This window comes from Mixophyes fleayi, chromosome 2 (assembly GCF_038048845.1).
Source record: "Mixophyes fleayi isolate aMixFle1 chromosome 2, aMixFle1.hap1, whole genome shotgun sequence".
Taxonomy (NCBI): domain Eukaryota; kingdom Metazoa; phylum Chordata; class Amphibia; order Anura; family Limnodynastidae; genus Mixophyes; species Mixophyes fleayi.
The window spans coordinates 224909134-224930097 of NC_134403.1; the positions used below are offsets into that span (position 1 = coordinate 224909134).

Below are 20964 nucleotides of genomic sequence, written 5' to 3' on the forward strand. Positions count from 1 at the left end.
GGGTCTGTCATGGCCTGATCTTACTGTCACGGGCACTAGGAGTCTTTACCCAGGGATCACCAGGTGGTAGGCTTACCAGAGCAATATTGATGGTAATAGAGTACTCTGGTAGCAGGGTGATCACGGAACAGGCAATGGTAGATGATGAGATGCTCAGGAAAGTCTATGACTAGCAGCACTGGTAATATGGAGGTAATAATACACGAGGAACTGTATGGACAAGGGCATGTGAAGGTAGTCAGTGGTCTGCGATAGCAAGTTGTACCACTGCTATAGTGAGGAGGAATGTCCAACAGAAATGAGGAGGTGATGAGAGTCAGCGGTCTGCGGATAGCAAGTGGTACCGCTGTCTGAGTGAAGGAATGGAATCCAAATGGAGCTATCCGGGGAGTCAGTGGTCTGCGATAGCAAGTTGTACCACTGCTATGTGAGAGGATACTGGAACAGGTGATACAGGAAACAGGGATCAGTGGTCTGCCTTCAGCAAGTTGTACCACTGAATATATATGTGAGGAGGTGTACGGGGAGAGACTGCAACACAGGATGTACACGGGCACCTTAAACACGATCCACAGTAATATGCACAATATATATAAATGACTGAACAGGTCTGCAAATATAGGAAGTCTCTTGAAGTAATCCAGCACAAGATAACACAGTCAATGATGGCAATAGACTCAGCGGATAGCAGACTACAAAGGAGAACCAACACAGTCCAGCAAGATATGCAATACACCAGCACAGTCAATGAGAAGTATGCATACCGTGGTTCAGAAGCAGTCAGTCAGATAGGAGTGCAGCGATACCTGAGCGGCAGGAGGCCGGCAGGATGAGAAGTCCCTGGATGGATGAGGCAGGAGTCTAGTAGGTGCAGCGCACAGGTAAGTAGACCAACAGGGACACGAATCCACAGGAATCAGCAGAACGTGGAACTGGACTCATGGAGGACCCAGGAGAATGGAGATGATCTAGCAGAGGAGTAGCTGATGAGATACGAATCCAATGCTGACAGGAGGGTAGAGACCAGCGGGACACAGGAAGGCGTGGAGAGCGGATCAGCAGTAGATGGACGATAGCGCTGACAGCGGCAGCAGGACTCTGCGGACACACGGAGGTAACCAGTAGCAACCAACAGGCGCCAATAGCGATGGAACACGGGAGAGCAGAGTAGACCAGGAGCTGTTGATCACGGAGAGTAGCGGATGGCAATACTAGCAGCAGTCTCGAGGAAACACGGGAGAGATGAGATGAGACTGCCGTGCACAGGAGCAGCGGATAGGAACCAGCTAACAGTCACGATGATGAACACAGGCGAGTTGTAAGCTGGAGACTGTAGTGCACGTTGGCAGCGGTTAGGAATCAGCAACAGTCACGATGCTGAACACAGACGAGTTGCAAGCTGAGAACTGCAGTGCACGGAGGCAGCGGATAGGAATCAGCTCACAGTCATGACGATGAACACAGACGAGCCGCAAGCTGGGAACTGTAGTGCACGGAGGCAGCGGATAGGAATCAGCTCACAGACTTGATGATGAACAGGTGAGTGGATGTGGAGAGAAGGCGGTAGTGCACGGAGGCAGCGGATAGGAATCAGCAAACAGGCACAATGGAATATGATAGCGTTGAAGTGGTATAGAAGACTGTAGTGCACGGAGGCAGCGGATAGGAATCAGCTAACAGTCACGATGATACAGTTGATGGTAGAAGTGGTATGGGTACCACAGTAGTAGAAGTGGTTTGGAAACCACAGAGGTAGAAGTGGTTTGGAAACCACAGGAATCAGCAGCGCTGAATACACGAGGAAACACAGGAACACCTTCAGAGACTCATGGGGAATGAGACTCCAAGATCAGGCAACGTGGTGTTGACCACAGGTGCTTAATATAGGGAGTGTTGCCTGATCTGCCAATTGAGTTAAAGGGACATACACTGAAGTATGGGAAAGGGCTGCGCATGCGCAGACCCTCAGGATGGAGGACGGCCACGGTTCCTAAATGTCCGGGAAGAAGCACTCACAGTCCGGTGAGTGACACAGCTATTCTCCGCCCATGGAGGAGGTACTGAAGGAGCCATGGTGCCCAAATCCTCACTTACCCCCGGATGGCTACTCGCAGGTCACAGCCAGGGTGACATGCAGCTACTCCGGGTGTTATCGCTGCGTGGGTGCCGTTTCAATGTCGGATACTGCAGGAGTAGATTCCAGCGGGAAGCTTGATTGTCTGTGCAGCCAGTGCACACCATTGATCCCCGGGCTTGGTACATTCAGATGCAGCAGAGAGCTGAGAGTCCGGCAGGGGAGGTGCTGTGGCAGCGCTGCTTAGAATCACTGTGAGAAGGAGCAGCGTTGTGTTGGTGAGCAAGGTAAAGAGAGATGTCTATGTGATCCACTGATAGCAATGCAGAATGATGACAACACCATGACACCCTCAGGTTCCTGTGTCCCCCTGCCCATGTGTCCCCCTGCCCATGTGTGCCTGTGTCCCCCTGCCCATGTGTCCCCGTGTCCCCCTGCCCATGTGTCCCCGTGTCCCCCTGCCCATGTGTTCCCCTGCCCATGTGTGTCTGTGTCCCCCTGCCATGTGTCCCCCTGCCCATGTGTGCCTGTGTCCCCCTGCCCATGTGTGCCTGTGTCCCCCTGCCCATGTGTCCCCGTGTCCCCCTGCCCATGTGTGCCCGTGTCCCCCTGCCCATGTGTCCCCCTCCACATGTGTGCCTGTGTCTCCCTGCCCATGTGTGCCTGTCCCCCCCTGCCCATGTGTCTCCCTGCCCATGTGTGCCTGTGTCTCCCTGCCCATGTGTCCCCCTGCCCATGTGTCCCCGTGTCCCCCTGCCCATGTGTCCCCGTGTCCCGCTACCCATGTGTGCCCGTGTCCCCCTGCCCATGTGTGCCTGTGTTCCCCTGCCCATTTGTGCCTGTGTCTCCCTGCCCATGTGTCCCCCTGCCCATGTGTGCCTGTGTCCCCCTGCCCATTTGTGCCTGTGTCTCCCTGCCCATGTGTCCCCGTGTCCCCCTGCCCATGTGTTCCCCTGCCCATGTGTCCCCCTGCCCATTTGTGCCTGTGTCCCCCTGCCCATGTGTCCTCCTGCCCATTTGTGCCTGTGTCCCCCTGCCCATGTGTGCCTGTGTCCCCCTACCCATGTGTGCCTGTGTCCCCCTGCCCATGTGTGCCTGTGTCCCCCTGCCCATGTGTGCCTGTGTCCCCCTGCTCATGTGTGCCTGTGTCCCCCTGCCCATGTGTGTCTGTGTCCCCCTGCCCATGTGTGCCTGTGTCCCCCTGCCCATGTGTGCCTGTGTCCCCCTGCCCATGTGTGCCTGTGTCCCCCTGCCATGTGTCCCCGTGTCCCCCTGCCCATGTGTGCCCATGTTCCCCTGCCCATGTGCGCCTGTGTTCCCTTGCCCATGCCCTCCCCCACTTTAAATGTGTACAACACTGACTAGACAATAGGGACCCACCATTCCCGTCTGAGTGTTCTCTGGGCTCCCTAAAGACCTAAGTCTGCTCTGATGGTGCCTATGTTACGTAGCCCTTGAAGAACAGCAGCAGCAGTTGAGCCACCAGCTTTGCTATACCCTGACAGGCAGTATACATTCGTTTTTAGGTTAGATGGTGACTTAAATAAAAGAAACAATAACCAATAAATGCCCACTTATACTCATCAGAAATGTGGAAATGATCTAGAAGGATGTTATACTCACAATAAGTGCACACTTAAAAAATAACCTTTATTCTATTTCCATAAAACATAAATACGCTAAATAGCAAAATATTAAAAATGATATGATATTATTGATTAAATAAGGTTTGGGGTATATTACTGTTCTACCTCATGTTCAGTATTCTTGTGTTATATGTCAATAATTGTGTGGAATTCAGTCACTTATCATTTACCTCATTTTACAATATAGTGAATATTTGTTCATTTAGGCCTTATGGAAATGTGAATGTTCCTCTACTAGTAAATCAATTGCATTTTAAATTCCCTTTAATCTGACTTAAAGCATTCAGTTCTCTTCTTGATGAGTTTGAGTATGGGTCGAGGGTGTTGGGGGGGGGGGGGCAGGGGCGCCAGGCTTGGGCTTTGCCTAGGGTGCCCAGAAACCTTGCACCGGCCCTGTCCGGACCAAATAGATCGAATTCCCCCATTAAACTCAGATGGTATATCCAAAAGGGTAGGTGTCTGTCCCACAACTTGACCACTTTCCAAGAGTGGTGTGATCATTTTTCCCTTTCCATTCAGTAAGAGTATCTGTACTCACTGATGTCTGTTTTAATTGTTAATGTAATAGAATAAAAGCTTTTTTGAATATACTACACAAGAATTCCATCTCTCTTGTGCTCTATATATGAGACAACGTCAGAAAACATTGATTATGTATGATATTAGAAGAAAGAATTTTTAAAGACATCAATTAAGAGCCTGTTATCAAGAGTAAACATTGTAAGTGAATTACCATAAGGGAGGAATACATCAGTGGGAGTTGCTGGAAGGTTTATATTAAGGCCATGAAACAAGTGTTTATTTTGTAAATGCACTCACTTGAGGGGATCTTCAGAGTGGACTACTGAGATTGAAAAATACCTTAAAGGAATTTAGAAAGAATATTTGATATTTTATATAACTGTTGGATTGTTTAAACAATATCACACTTTATATTTTTTTTCTTTCCTTGTGTTTTGTTTTACAGTCCTCGGGAGAACTGAATGAAGGATACTTCTATACATGAATATAAGTATTTTTGACATATATCACTTTTTCCACATTGTGGTGATTTATATGGGAAATATACAGTGCTGGATTATATCTTATTAATTTTGTATACAGTATTAGACATTAGAAAGTATTCTTCAGATACGCTTGCATTCGTATATGGACGTTGGCACAAGGTACTTGTTATTTTTAAAGAGCAAGTTGCGTCCAAACATGAATCAGAACGAGTATGATTTGTATTTTAGGTTTATTGGTACTTTGGGTTTATTAACTGCACATTCTATAGTATACAAAAAGATACATTGCACAGAATAGTTTTTGGAATATTATTAAGTTCTTGTCAGCTTCATGTATGTAGGGCAATAGCAGGAATTAATAATATTGCAGTATGCTTTTCACAGATTATATTATTTATCTTAAACTAATAATTATCAATATATTTTTGAAACCTAACATCCTTTAACTACTTTGCTTAACTGAACATAATCGTGTTTCACATAAATTCTTATGAGGTAAAAAAAGATACTATTAAGGAATGCAACACTCTGCAACCTCAGTGAATATGTATCTATTATAAATGTAGAGGAAATTGCATAATAGGGTGAGGAAGGGAAACTAAATGGAAGGAATGCTCATAAAAATAGATGGAAGTAGAGCCTAAATGTAGACAAACATTAAACCAAATAAATATTTTAGTGGTACATTGTATGAGAAACCAAATAAATGGATTTTGAGTTATATATAAGTCAGTCTGGACACTGTAAATCCACAACTTGCAAAGCAATATTTCTGTAATTCAGTCTCATTACAAACGGGACCAATAACAACAGATTCTCATAATTGTAATTCTTGACCAAACTTAATGTGATAGTGGTATCCAAGTTTTGTAAGTTAAAAAAATTAGAAAACCTAATTATACACAGAAAGTTCCCATGAAATAACAGCAGTGAAGAAAAATCTGTTCTAGATTGTTACAAATAAATAACAAGAGGTATATGGATAAAACGTGAATTTTAAGAAAACATTTTTCTCCCCTGCAACACAGAAAAAGAATTGTAAAGCTTTGCATGGCCTCAACTCATGTGTTTATTTCAGGAAACTGATTGCATATTCCTGACAATCTGGAATCATGTTCTAGCTGTACAACAATGAAGGGTTTTCCAAAGGAAAGGTTGCTTCCCAGAACTAGCTTATCCTCAGGAAATCACATACGTTTCTTGTGACAACAGATGTTATTGCAAGTTTCATTTCTGCTTTAAGCATTTTCTCTGACCATGTTCTCAGATATCTTTGGATATTCTCTGAATAAATCTATGTAGTCAACAAAACATTACTACAAGACACAGCGTGGTGAAAAGGTACGTGTACAACAACAATTTGTGTGTGTGCAGTAATGACTGATATTGCTTACTTAGTACAGTACATATAGTACATTAAGTATATAAATATATAGTACATTAAGTATATAATTGTATAGTGTATATAGTGGATATTTATAAGTGGCGTATGAAAATTTATAAGTGGTGGCATGGAAAAGTAAGTGAATATAATTTGATTGTTTTACAATTAGAGCAGTTTAAAGCAGTAGAAGAAGTTACACACACACCTATGGGCTTACATTGCCACCTATTACAACTATTATGTTGTTTAATGTGCTGTACTTTTATACCTTTATAACAGCGAGGCAAGGTGAATAAAAGAGGTGGTAAACATAGGTAGGTAGGTGCAAACATGCCAACAGTTTTAAGAGACACTTTTATCTGTATTTAAACATCACATGTAGCATTAATGTTGTTATGAAGAGGCTGTGAATAAATATACTTAAATAAATAAAGTGTGACCCTAAATGTTATATATTGCAGAGATCTGTAGAAGTAATACACATCAAGAAATGAATGATACAAGCAGTAATAGATGAAACTGTGGTTTACTGCCTTTATATGACACAATGTATTGTAACAGCAATGCTTTGTACCAATCAGCTATGTATCAGATTTTATTCGAGTGATGTAATAATGATCTTCACTAACAGAAAACTTTCTTAATACAAACATTAGAGATTTCACAAAACTGAGAGATAATAAAATTACAATATAATGTGATTGGATAATTATTTATTTATTTGTCTACAGCTAAATATTTTCTAATCCCGTCCAAAATGTATACATAAGCCAATAAATTATTTACTATTAAATTATTTAAATTATATACAGGTATATATTAATCCTATACCATATATGTGTCTACTGCCTAAGTATATATATCTTTGAAAAAAAAATTTTTTTTTACATGATAGACTATAGTTATTTGGACCTTGTAGAAAACATATTTTAATTATTTCACACAAATTTTCCTACTTTTCACATTTTTCTTATTTTTAACTGTATTTCCCCAATGGAATATCATAGATAATAGGGAAAGATAGTTTTTTTAAATGTAGAATTAATAAAGATTAATAGTTTAAGAATACTTATATGTTAGGGACTTTTGAGTGCCTCATAACTAAATAATTTCCCTTTTGTTTGTTTGTTGCAAAATATTTATTCTGGGCTGCACCCTCTTACTCTTAAAAACAATAATATAAAAATAAAAGACATTTAGAGTACAGTTGGTAAGCAGTTAAGAAATAGAGTACAAGCCAAATCTCTTCTCCAGTCCAGATTTATCTGTTTATCTTCTGCCTAAAAAAGAATACAAATGTATCAAGTTTGGAAATCTAATTGCATTATGAAAAGCAAATACAGAACCTGATATAAAGTTTGATGTAAGTCCATTTTTGTTGCTTAAATATATGCATTTGCTTAGTGCACAAATCCTACCCACTGCCCCAAAACCAACTTCAAGCTTACCACTCAGAATCTAATTTAATGCTGGTGGTAGCTCTGTCTACAACAAGCAACATCATATTGATTGACACAGCTAACTCCTTAATGGCAAAGCTGTTTGACTTGTTTCTTACAAGGACATGTACTAACTGTAATGTAGCACAGATGACATGCACAGTATTACAGCTGCCAGGAAATGTCAGATGGGCAAGCCACCCCACTATTATTATTCAAAAAGGTGGCAGTCAATGGGGCTCAGCAAGGAACCCTACACATTAAGTAGAAGTTCCCTAAAAAGGAATATTTATTTAGCATTTTATGGGCAAAACAGTAGATTTTATTCTGAAAGCATCAAGTCAACTCTTAAAATGCAAATAGGGAATTATTAAAAAAAAAATAATGGTATTAATTTATTTTTCTTCCAGGTTCTGTATACTGTATGACCAACTTCCAGGCAATTTGTGAACACCCCTATAACTATTTTCCTGGTGAGTACTGTTCAAGTTTTTTGTTGTACGTTACATGCTCTCTCATGTAGTATTAGCTACAAATGTTCTAATGAAACTGAAGCCCACAGAAAACCCTCAAATATATGTAAAAACATAACACACTTGAAACTTACACTATGTAATTAGTTTCAAGTTATATACTGGATACTTTACAATCACAAAGATGCCAGGTCAGTCTTCTTCCCTATTCCCCTTTGTCTTTTCATAACTCCTCTTTTCCCTCATTTACCTCCTACTCCTGTCCCTTTCCTCTTTCTTTCTTTCTAAGATTCCCTCCCTCCCCTCCCGCTTGATCCCCTCTTATGTTTCACTCTTTCTCCACCCTTAACTCTGTCGTTTTGATTCAAAACAAGGTTCTTAATATTTTTTTATACTGACTGTTAGATGTGTAATCTAACCTGTATGCTGTTAAAACTTGAAAAACACCCTCTAATAAAATATGTTTAAAAACAAACAAAAAACGTAACACACTAATTATGAAGCAGCAATATTTTATTTTTATTGTGACTATTATAGTAACATAGAATATACTATTTTACATTGTATTACCAGTTCCATAATTACCACTAAAGCAGCCTAGCAGGGTTAGTGGTGAGGGTATACTCATTCCAGAACATCTGTTCTTCTAAGCATGCACAGGAGCCAGGGCATGCACAGTGAAGCACTGTTTTGCTTTATGCTGGGGAAATATGTGTAATGTGAAAATAAAGTTCCTGGATTAAAAGTAATGGGCTTAAGCTGCTGCCACCACTGGACTCCATAGTGGCATCCAGAACCACGTCCTTCTGGGTGTCACGATAATGGCTTTGAGGATGCCGCTGACTGATATTGGCACTACTAGACAGGGAGGTGCGGAGTCTAACACACCCCCAGTATTCACCAAGGAGCCCCGCAAGGAGGTATGGGCTTGGCTGCGTGAGGTGTGCAGTTCGTGCTTCTCCCAGCTAGTTAACAGTGCAGCAGCAGTGAGCAGGAATGGTAGCACAGTACATGAGGATGAACCAAAAAAAAGGTCAGGAGCAAGCCAGAGGTCGGTAACCAGATAATGAACGGACCTAAATCGCAGGACAGAGAGTGGTCAGGAACAAGCCAATAGTTAGGAACCTAAGGACAAAAATGGAAGCAAGGGAGCAGGATAAAGCACGCTGGAGTAGGTGAAACCAATACTCTGGCCCAGACATATGGGAAGATGTGCCTTATAACCCCTAACCTAGCCCTTGATTGGTGGAGGAGGACAGTGACGGTCAGAAGCACCTAACTGCCGACAAACCCAAGTGGCGAACCAGTCTGCACATGCACGCCCAGTGGACCCGGGAGTACTTCCTGTTGCTACACAATGGGACAGGTGCACTTCAGAGAGACAGGCGTCTGTCCCCAGCACCTAGGCACAGAGCGGGGACAGTGCCTGACACTGGGTAACTGCCACTCCTAGTGCTCTTGCCTTCAGATCAGGGTTACTGTGGATGGTACCCCTGGCCTATCACACTGGCCAGAGCTGCAGGTAGCAAAGCGTTGCTACTGAAAAGCTGGGTCCAAACCTCAGAACAGCAGGAAAGGGAGTAAGTTTGAGTCTAATCTGTAGCTCACAGGAAATACAGCAGGGAAGAAGTTGTCAAAGCAGGATCTTGAAGCAAGTGATGTTTGTTTGCTCAATTGTTCTGACAAGGACAGTTCACACTGGTTTATGGAATCAGTGATCAGAAAGGTCAGAAGGAACAATAATGATACCTTTCAGTACAAACCAGTGCTGTTTTATACAGTTTTGGACACAGCCCAGCAGGTGCTAAGCCAGCCCCCTGAACTCTTTGCTGGCCCCAAGAAAGAGTTATTTTTAGTATCAGGATGCAACGTGTTTCCCAAAACATGGAATTAAATGCAATTTATACTTAACAAAATTTACACTTATCTGTGATATCCTACATCACGTGCTGTTCCCAATGTTCAGACAGGTTCTAGCACACTGGACAAAAGGCCACTCAGGAACAACAATAACGACCTTCTGTGGTGCATTTAGGATAAAAACGACATATTGGTTACTCACATGAATATACTTAATTAGCCTTAATGAGGACATCCTCTTGAAGGTACACAACAGACTTCCTCATCAAATGCTTATTGCATCAGAAATGAATACCTCAGAAATTAATGCATTTTCTATACGAAGTGCCACAAGATATAGTAAAATCAGTACACTGCAATGATATAAGTAAGCGCCCTGCGCTATTTCCTTTAAATAAATTTATACCATAAGTTATTTATAAGTGATCCAGCCACACTACTATTCATGTCAGATAAATTAAGCTACTTTCTTCCAAATTGATATTTTTTTATACTGCTGTATAAGCTGTTAGCTAAATGTGCATTTTACTCTATTCACATCATAATTTCATACATTTTCTTTCTGGGTCGGTATATTTTATAATACATGCTTATGTGTTTTGTATGTTTATACTATGATATAATATTTGTTTTACAGGCTTACCAGCGCTCGTGGGTTCTCAAACTTTATCGGGATGACACAGTCTGTTAATTTAAGTAATAACCTTCCAGGTAATGCATCTACAGGCTCCTTATAAATGCCACATTCAAGAGGAAAGCTAATTGCAGCACACTACAGTTATGGATGTGACTTTTCCGCATGGTCAAAAGAAAACATTATGAGTCAAAAACGGTCACCAGACTTAGCGAAAGTCTGACTTCTTTTTCCAGTACGCACACTCGTGCCTGCTAGCTATGTAAATATATTGCTTTATGATCATTGTCAGACTGAGGTGGTATTGCTTGCTTCCCTAATTCTAACATGTAGTGCCCTAATGCTTTTCAGCAAAATAATGTCTAAGCACAGCTTACTTGTGTCTCCCACCCTCCACATTAAATCACAATGACCTTGTTGCATAGGTTTCACTGCCAATTTGACCCTTAGTTTAATATTAAACAATATTTGTATTTAATGTAACTAAAAATAAAGTTTTGGCCAATTAAATGTTAGAGTGCATACTTACTTTGCATATTGACAAACCATGTTGCGATGAAAGGTTTGCAAATGCTATTTTTTTATTACTACCAAAAGAGAGAAAGAAGTGTGTACAGAAGATGAGGCACTCAAATTGCCATGAGCCTTTAAAACGTATAACTTTATTGATTATCATTAAAATTTATAACCAAGAAAAATAAATAGATCCATCAAAGGACTAATAGCGAAATATTAAAAACTCAATGTGAGATAAAATTGCCATAGATATTAATATTATTTAATTAATATTATTAATATCTATGGCAATTATATCTCACATCTAGTTTTTAACATTCCGCTATTAGTCCTTTGATGGATCTATTTATTTTTCTTGGTTATAAATTTTAATGATAATCAATAAAGTTATAAAGTTTTAAAGTCTCAGGGCCATTTGAGTGCCTGATCTTCTGTACACACTTCTTTCACTTTTTTGGTAGTAATATTGAATGTAAATAGTGTGTGAGTGCACCCTCCATAAAGTATTATAAGTAAATTATTTCTTTACTAGAAATGGAGTACTAATGGCTCACTTGGTGCGGTACAATCCATTTACTTAAATGCAATTTTTTTGTATGCAGGGAAAATACAGCCTTCTTTTGCATATAACACACAAATATTGGGAAGTTTTATTTAAACATCAGAGTTTATAGTTGAGCTAGGGTCTTCCCACTCCCTATTCTGAATTTGTCTGCACATTTTAAATTTGCCCACCCTCTCCCCTACAGTGCAACATGGTTTTACCAAGGTGCAAAACTGCACTTTCTAAGTGGCTGATTCAAGTCCTGGGTTTCTTGTACGTATAATTGGTTTCAGACATATCATTTGCACCCAATACAGGGAAGGTGTAAATGACGACTGATAGTGATGACTGACACGGCATAGTCTTTGCTTTAAAAGTTACACATATGTGTGCCATTAGCAAAACTGTATGTAACTAAGATAGACGAGATAAATGCATTATATGTACAGTACACATTAAAGGCATCTTTAACTATCTAATAATGGGAAAAAATGTATATATATATATATATATATATATATATATATATATATATATATATATATATATATATATAATTGATATGGCAATAGTCATAATGGTTTATGTTTTGGTGTAATTATAAATGCCAGATTAAGCAATATTTTCATTAAGTGGTTCTTTTATTTAACTTTAACAGATCTGGGAGGACCCTTTCTGTACTGGGATCAGAATGAAAGTGAGAAGACTTCATACCGTGTGGAAACTCCATATGGATTTCAGTTAGATTTGGATTTCTTGAAATATGTTGATGATATTCAGAGTGGCCAGACCTTGAAGAAATTACCAGTTAATCGAAAACCCAGGGTACCACGACGTTCCACATCATCTCTAAGAAGCTTATCAAGCCAAACTGGTACTTGGCTTTCAACAGAATCATTGGACTTTAGTGAGGATGGGGCATCAGACTCTGTATTTTTCACAGGTGTTAGAACCGAAACATTGGGTCTACGTAAGTCCAACCCAATTTCTCCAACACCTATTATTAAACTGCTTCCTCCTCCATCAGCAAAGTCTCTTTTGAAAAATTCTCGTGTTGAGAAAACCCTGGCAGAAACTCGTAAGAGGCTTGAGCAAGAACAGCTAAATCTGTATTATGAAGAAATACAGGGAAGACCATGTCAGTCTTCAAATCTCTCTAAGCTTAGCGTTGCTAGTAGAAGTTCACCAAACCTCACCCAAACATCATTAACTGTGCATCACAGTAAAAGTGGAGAAAGACATGCTATGTTGAATCAAACTTTCTCAGGGTCTGTGAAAATGAGTCCTGTAAATTCTGGAATAAGCACTCCAGCTACGACCATTTCTTCAGCTCATCTTCAATATATCCGGGAGCAGATGGCCGCTTCACTAAAGCAACTGAAAGATCTGGAAGAACAGGTAAAGGTAATTCCAATGTTGCAGATGAAGATTTCTACATTGAACAATGAAAAAAAGCAGCTGATGGTTGATGTAGAGAAGCAAAAAACAAGCTTTAGTAAACGATCAACAAATGTAAATGAGTCTAGTCTCCATGAAAGTGATTCAAAGAAAAAAATAAATTTTCTACCTGAACAGGAAATCATTTTAGAGCCTGGAGGACCCAAACCAAGTAAAATTGCAGAGCTAAAAAGACTCACAGAGAAGCTAAGTGATACAGACAGGAATATATGTATCAATAAAATGGCATCTAAAAAAACATTTGTTCGTCACCCAATAGTAAATAAAAAATCCTACAAGTCCATTGCAGTTGGAGAGGATACTAACATGGAAGATGCTGTGTTCTATTACAGGTCCCCAAAAAAATACAGAGAGGTGGCAATACAATCCACCACTGAAACACAACATGTTGGAGTATGGGTAATGGAATCATTATTGGGACTGACTTGTGAGGCTGACAAGGAGATACAGCTTCTTCAGCATACCATAGAGCACCAAAAAGCAGTTATTAGTATGTTGGAAGAACATGTAAAGGCTGCAGGTGATGAACTGGAAGAGCTGAGAATAGCTGTTTTTTCCAGACAATTTGTAGATGAGGAGAAAAAAGAAATTATACTACAATCTCAGCTACTTGAATCATTACCTGAAACATGTGTTCCAATGCTCAGAAAGTCACCTGAAGAATATTTAGAAATAGTGGATAGAGCAATTACTTGCTCTTCAGAAATACCTTCCACTGGCATCACTTATTTAAAAAAAACAAATACAGGTAAAAGCACTCAGGAAATTTCTGAGGCACAATCAACATTTGGTAACAATACAATACAAATACTAAATCAGCCAAGTTCTGAGCAAACACTGTCCCTCTTGACCAAACAAGTTGTGAATGTTGTTAAGAATAAAGAGCCTGTTGAAAATGTTATGGATACGTGTAATGAGACTGAGGGACAAAACATGGTGGATAAAGAGAAAATTGCTTTTGGCTCATCTGCCAAAGTGAAGGACACACAGATTACAGTTATTCAAAGAACATGCAAAGTAGTAGAAGATGAAAAGAATCAAGTTACAGAGGGAAACAGGAATTTGAACACTTTAGGTGTAGTTGTTAAGTAACTTAACTCCAGTGCTTATCTATCTTTACATCAAACCTGCTATAAAAATTATTGTTTTTATCGAAAACTTATTTAAACAGATTACAGATAAACTGGAGATTTGGAAAATCATAATCATCCTGTGTAATTATGTTGCTGTACAATACACAATTAATTCCTACAGTAGAACTAGCAAGTCAGAACCATTTGTTGAAATGTAAATAAGTGTAAAAATGATGATAATTCAGATTTCATACACCCCAATGCCAAATACCCCACAAAACATATCTTCCACATAGATTAGATCTATGTGCCAGAGGCTCCCGTTTTCTATACACCAATATTCCAGAGACCCCTACATTGTCCAGTTACAGTGCTAAAATCCCTTGTATTGCACAGACTCAACAACATTACACAGGATATTAAACAGACCCCAACTTTACACAGACACCAACAATACATAGACCTACCTGATGCTCTTTTTGCCACTCATCCTTCAAGCCACAGCTGAGGACTCTCGTTCCTCAATCACCCACAGTCCAGTGGTTTGGATGCTGTGTGTGCTTACCTCTTTGATCTGCTGCATGCTTCCCGTTATGAGCCTGGTCATGTGCAATGGTAGCTCCCTGGGTTCTTTTTCTTTGCTTCTGCAGTGATGCATGATGTTGCTGCCAGCTTTTACATTACACTGAGCCATGTCCATGTTGCACATTGCAGAAAAATCCTAAAAAAGTCCTCAGTGGCAGATGTCATGATGCCTGTCATTGTGCAAGTACATGGGGTACTTGGAAAGGTCTTATTGTGATCTCAGAATATATATTTAGATGTATCTGTGGAGGCTAAGTGTGTGGTGTTAGGGGAGGCCATATCCAGGACACAAGATCATCATCATCACAAGCTATTTATATAATGCCACTGATTCAGCAGCGCTGTACAGAGAACTCACTTACATGAGTCCCTACCCCATTGGAGCTTACAGTCTAAATTCCCTAACATACACACACACACACAGAGACTGAGAGAGACTAAGTTCAATTTTTAATAGTAGCCAATTAACCTACTAGTATGTTTTTGGAGTGTGGGAGAAAACCAGCGCACTCGTAGGAAACCCATGCAAACATGGGGAGAACATACAAACTCCACACAGATAAGGCTGTGGTCGGGAATCTAACTCATGACCCCAGTGCTGTGAGGCAGAAGTGCTAACCACTAAGCCACTATACTGCTCCCGATGTTCCTCTCCACGCCAGTCTGCTTCAGTACTCATAGAATAACATATATGTGTATGTATACAAGAATCTGTTGTGGACTTTGCTATATTGTCTTTCCTATATTATCTTGTTGATCACTGCTGCCTTAAGCTCATTGTTTAGGTTTTATTCCCTTCTTGAGGAAAGTATAGCCTAAGTTACTCATAAAACTGATCCATTATGATTTCTACCTCATTCTACTTTATTCTACCATTCTTTGTTGACAGACACTAGTTTTGTTTATTTTAACTTGCATAAGTGATTATGTGTGGATGTAATTTTTTAACAATTGTCTTTCATGCTGTCTATTTTTGGTTACTGATACTAATAAAATGTTGACTTTCAAATCTATTTGTATGTATGTTATATGTAAAATTCCTCAAAATATATGGTGTTGTTATATTGTAATGCTTTGTGCCTTGCATTGTACCATTTTGTGATGTGTCCTGAACATTCCTTACTATTAGCATTCTGAATAAGACAACTAATAGTAGGCAAGTTTATGATTAACTATTAATAACTAATGTACTCATCAATTATAGGGGAATATGCAATTTGCATATTTTCCACACAAATGGACTATACAAAACAGATGTTTTAAGAGGCATCTTTCTATGCATGTTTTCTATCATCTTGCACCACAACAGATAAACAATGAGTCTATGCTGTTACACATAAATCATTCCAACTAGAAATCCATGATAGTTACTCACTTTTTTTTTTTTTAAACAAGTGTTTATTAACGGTCAAAAAGAATTAACAGTGCAGAAGGATATATGTTATATCAAACAGAATATAATCAGTACATAGGATAATGAAGTAGAACATTCCATGTGTCGGGGATAAAATAGCACAAAATCTGTGAGAAAAAGACCGGCGTTTTTTATATTTAAAGAAGAGAAGAAAGAAAATAGAAGGAGAAGGAAGAAATAGAGGAAGATAAATGAGAAGATGACAGGAGAAGGGGAAGAAATGGAGATGCATGAGGGATCACTTTTGAATCAGAGGCAATGAGAGGGGAGTGGAAGGGGATACATATGATTAGGAAAAGGGAGAGCGGTATTGAAAGTGAGACATCCAGGGATCCCAGACCTTGTTAAAGGATTTGGCCGTGTTTCGCATGATACTAGTCATGTATTCCATTTTATACGTATGCCAAATCCTGTTAGTTATAGCGGAGAAAGAAGGGGGGGCAGTCTGCTTCCAATCAATGGCGATTTGACATGTGGCCGCTGAAATAATGTGTCGAGCAAGTTTATTTTGGTGTCTGGTGGCCATGGGGAACCCAAGGGGTAGAAGGAAAAATTTAGGGTCAAGGGGTAAGGGGGTTTGGATTAACATTTCTATCAAGGCTTTAATTTCGCGCCAGAAGGGAATCAGTTTTGGGCAATCCCACCAAATATGTAAGAAAGAGCCCGCGCCAGAGCATAGACGCCAACATCTGTCAGAGGAATCGGGCAGTATCTTTTGTAGTCGGGTAGGAACATAGTACCAACGGTAGAGCAGTTTGTAAACATTTTCCTTTATTCGGACGCAGATTGAGCTGGAGGCAGCATTGTCCCGAATTTCCGACCAGTCCTCATCATCAAGAGGAGAGCCCAAGTCATGTTCCCATGCCATTTCATGTGGGTCTCGAGAGGGAGTAGAGGGAGCAATTAGTCCTGAGTAGATATTAGAAATAAGACCTGACGTCGATGCCTGGCGCAGACACAATGTTTCAATTGTTGTGAGATGTCGAGAAAAAAGGCGTAGTTTGGAGAAGAAATGAAAGTTGCGAATTTGCAGGAATTGATAGAATATCCGTGTGGGCAGGCCAATTTTAGTTTGAATGTCAGCAAATTGGGGAAATGTTATATCGCGGGTTATGTCATTTAAGAAACGTATCCCTCGGGAATGCCATGGAAGGAATGCGGAATGGTGTAGACCAGGAGGGAAATCTGGGTTATTAAAAAGGGGATAATTGGTGATGGGTGCGAGGAGAGACCATAGAGCCTAATGGATGAGTCCCATATAGCCAGAGAGTGGAAAATTATGGGGTGGGACAAAGCTTTTTTGGGACGGCGCACCCTTGGAATCCACAGAAGGAAGGCAGGAGTAAGCATCCCAAGACCTTCCGCCTCTAATGTCACCCAGACCCTAGCAAGAACAGGACCATTCCATAGGACACACTGAGCGATTTGGGCCGATAGGTAATATTTTTTAAAATTAGGTATTCCCAGTCCACCACCCCAAGAGGACCTCTGCAGGACCCCGAGTCGTACTCGTGGCCGTCTACCTGCCCAAATAAATTTAGAAGACTCAAATTGAAGGAATTTGAATACATAGGGGGGAATTCGGATAGGTAAGGTTTGAAAAAGGTATAACAACCTGGGAAGGATATTCATTTTAACAGAGTTTATACGACCTATCCAGGAAATAAATTGGAGGGACCAGGTATTGAAATCTTTCTTAATTTGGGAAAGGGTATGGGGGAAGTTAGCTTGGAATAGATGGGAGAGGTTCTTGGTAAGAAAGATCCCCAAGTATTTTATTTTATGGCGATGCCAGGTAAAGGGGAATGATTGATCTAGAATTGCCTTATCTGTTTTAGAGATATAGAAATCCAAAGTTTCAGTTTTGGCGGGGTTAATTTTATAGCCCGAGAAGTGCCCATAAGTATCTAATTCCAAAAGGAGGGGGGGGGAGAGAGGTGATGGGGTTAGACATGCTAATGAGGACATCATCTGCATACAAAGCAATTTTGCTTTCCGTAGAACCAACTTTTATACCGGAAATGGATTGGTTGCAGCGAATTCTGGCAGCCAACGGTTCGATTATAAGGGCGAATATCAAAGGGGAGAGGGGGCAACCCTGGCGAGTGCCATTAGAAATTGTAAATGGTTTGGAGGTAAGGGTTTCTATAGAGAGCCAAAATACCAGTTAGAAACCTACCACAAAAGCCCATGGATTCGAGAACCCCCCTCATAAATGTCCAAGAGATACGGTCAAACGCCTTTTCCGCATCCAAGGCCATCATGAGGGAAGGCAATTTTCCGTTATGTATAGAGTGGATCGAGTTTATGGCTCTTCTAGTGTTGTCAGGGGCCTGTCTCCCTGGGATGAAGCCCGTTTGGTCTGAATGAACCAGTTTTGGGAGCAGGGGGTTAAGCCTGGTAGCCAAAATTTTAGCGTAAAGTTTGAGATCTACATTGAGGAGGGAAATGGGCCTATAGCCCGCACAGTGGAGAGGGTCTTTCCTGGGTTTAGGAATTACTGCGATATTGGCAAGCGTGGTAGCCGAGTCAAAGGAGGCCCCCTCCAGAATTTGGTTGTAAAAAGATGTTAGATAAGGAACAAGGTCCGCGGAAAACTTTTTATAGTACTGTGCTGAAAAGCCATCAGGACCGGGAGCAGAGGCTGGTTTAAGGGATTTTATAGCTAATTTTACTTTATCTGCAGTGACGTCCCCATTTAAGCAAGTGAGCTGGGATTGAGAGAGGTGTGGAAGAGGGGTATTAGCTAGGTACGACTCCAGAGAATCCGATAGGAGATCCCCCGGGGAGGGGAGCCAGGAAGGTTATAAAGGGAAGTGTAGAAGTCTCTAAATTCCTTAACAATTTCTAGAGGGTCGTATGTTACTGAATTAGTAGAATTCTTATGGAGTTTGTCAATAGCTCCTCGGACACGCCTCTGACGGAGCTTCCGAGCTAACAATGAATCCGCCTTGTCTGCCTTGTCATAGAAACGTTGCTGAAGTTTTTGTAGTATGGATGCAGCCCGTCGAGACAGAATGGTATTAAGCTGGCCCTTTAAAGAGTTGATTTGTATTAATAGGGATGGATCTGGGACCAGTTTCTGCTGAGTCAAGAGAGTGGTGATACGTTGCTCTAATGAGGAGATTTCTAAGGCAGCTTTACGCTTAGCCTGTGAAGCAACACTTATGAGTCGCCCACGAATGGTGGCTTTGTGAGCTTCCCATATTACCCCGGGCGCAAATTCCTGGGTGGTGTTCTCTTGGAAATAATCAGATATAGCTGCTTTAATTTCCATAAAGGAGGAGGTGTTTAACAACAGGGAGTCGTCTAGACGCCATCTAAAGGGACGTGGATAATGATAGAGGAGTTACTCACCTTTTTTAACTTAGCTCATCCACCTAAGTAACACATATCCCTAAGCAAATCCTCCACCATAACATATCACTTGCTGTATAAATACAAATGTATCGTCAGCTTAGCCACAATTTATTTTAGGACAATCTATTCATCCGTTTCTCAGTTATCATGAACACAAAAATAAATAACTCTGTCAGAAACTTTGAGATCATATAAACAGTACATCTATATCCTTACATAATGTACTTTTAACACATTCAACAGATAAAATAATATATTACACCACTAAATCATAAAGATAGTTTCCAGTTTACCCAGAAATGCTACCCCTTTTTCTGCTGTAAACTAACACAAAGGAGTATATGTATTAAACCTTCAAAAATGAAAAGTGGAGTATAGTGGGTATTGCCTATAGCAACCAATCAGATTCTATCTAGCAGTTTCTAGAATGTGTTAGATAAATGTTAGCTAGAATCTGATTGGTTGCTGTGGGCTATTCCTCCACTTTTCCTTTTTAGTAGAGATGCTCAGGCTTGGTTTTCTGAAAAACTAACCCACCCGAACTTAGTGGATCCGAGTAGGCTCGTGAGCTGGCTCAGTACTTTCGCACGTCCTCAGATCTGAATCAAGGCAAAACGTCATTGTTGTGTTGTCAGATCTCGCGGGTTTTGGATTCCATAAGTACCTCCCTCCCCAGGAGATCCATTGCTCACTCAGAAACAGGGGTAGCAGTGCTCTTGTCACTCTCCATTCTCCAGTGACATTGCTCAGTGCCATTGCTCACACAGAAACAGGGGTAGCAGTGTTCTTGTCACTCACCAGTCACATTGCTCAGTGCCATTGCTCATACAGAAACAGAAGGAGTAGCAGTGCTCTTGTCACTTGACAAAAATTGACTGGAAATTACTGGAAAGTAATGTTATTGAGGTCAATAATAATGTAGGAACAAAAAAAGAGCCAAATTATGTGATTTTAGCAAAAAAAATAGGGATTTTAGTAAAAAAAAATAGGGAAACAAAACCAAACCCAAAACACGCAAGGGCGGTTTTGGCAAAACCAAACCCCGAAGTTACTCCAGATCCAAAACCAAAACCAAAACACGGTGGTCAGTGAACATCTCTACTTTTAAGAAGGTTTGCTACATTTATCCTCTTTGTGTTAGACATATGTATCCTTATATATTATTCACAGTCACACTATAAAACCTAGATGTGGGACTTACTATCATATACATGGTACATATAATTTCCTTTCAGCCACTTGCACATAGATTCTGCTATAGATATATAAAGTACAAATAGATAAACGTATAAGCTTAGATACACATAACACATAGCAGGGACAAGGATAATAGTGTTAGGAAAGATTGTATGTAGTAAGAGAGCTTCAATTAATTAATTTACCTTACACACAGTAGAAATAAAAATCAGTTCAACATAGATGTCACAATTTCAAATGTCCATTGCTTTGAATACATTTGCCTGTTTTACAAATAAGTGTGCTGATATGTGTAGGTAC

General features: G+C 40.4%; 1 protein-coding gene across 1 annotated transcript; it reads left to right on the forward strand.

The window, feature by feature from the left end:
* Positions 1-5712: 5712 nt before the first annotated feature.
* LOC142138687 (KN motif and ankyrin repeat domains 1-like) lies at positions 5713-15702 on the forward strand. Its single transcript, XM_075195534.1, has 4 exons — positions 5713-6068; positions 7961-8023; positions 10521-10594; positions 12236-15702. The coding sequence occupies exons 3-4, from the start codon at positions 10558-10560 to the stop codon at positions 14125-14127; spliced, it is 1929 nt and encodes a 642-aa protein (XP_075051635.1). The 5' UTR covers positions 5713-6068; positions 7961-8023; positions 10521-10557; the 3' UTR covers positions 14128-15702.
* Positions 15703-20964: the final 5262 nt, after the last annotated feature.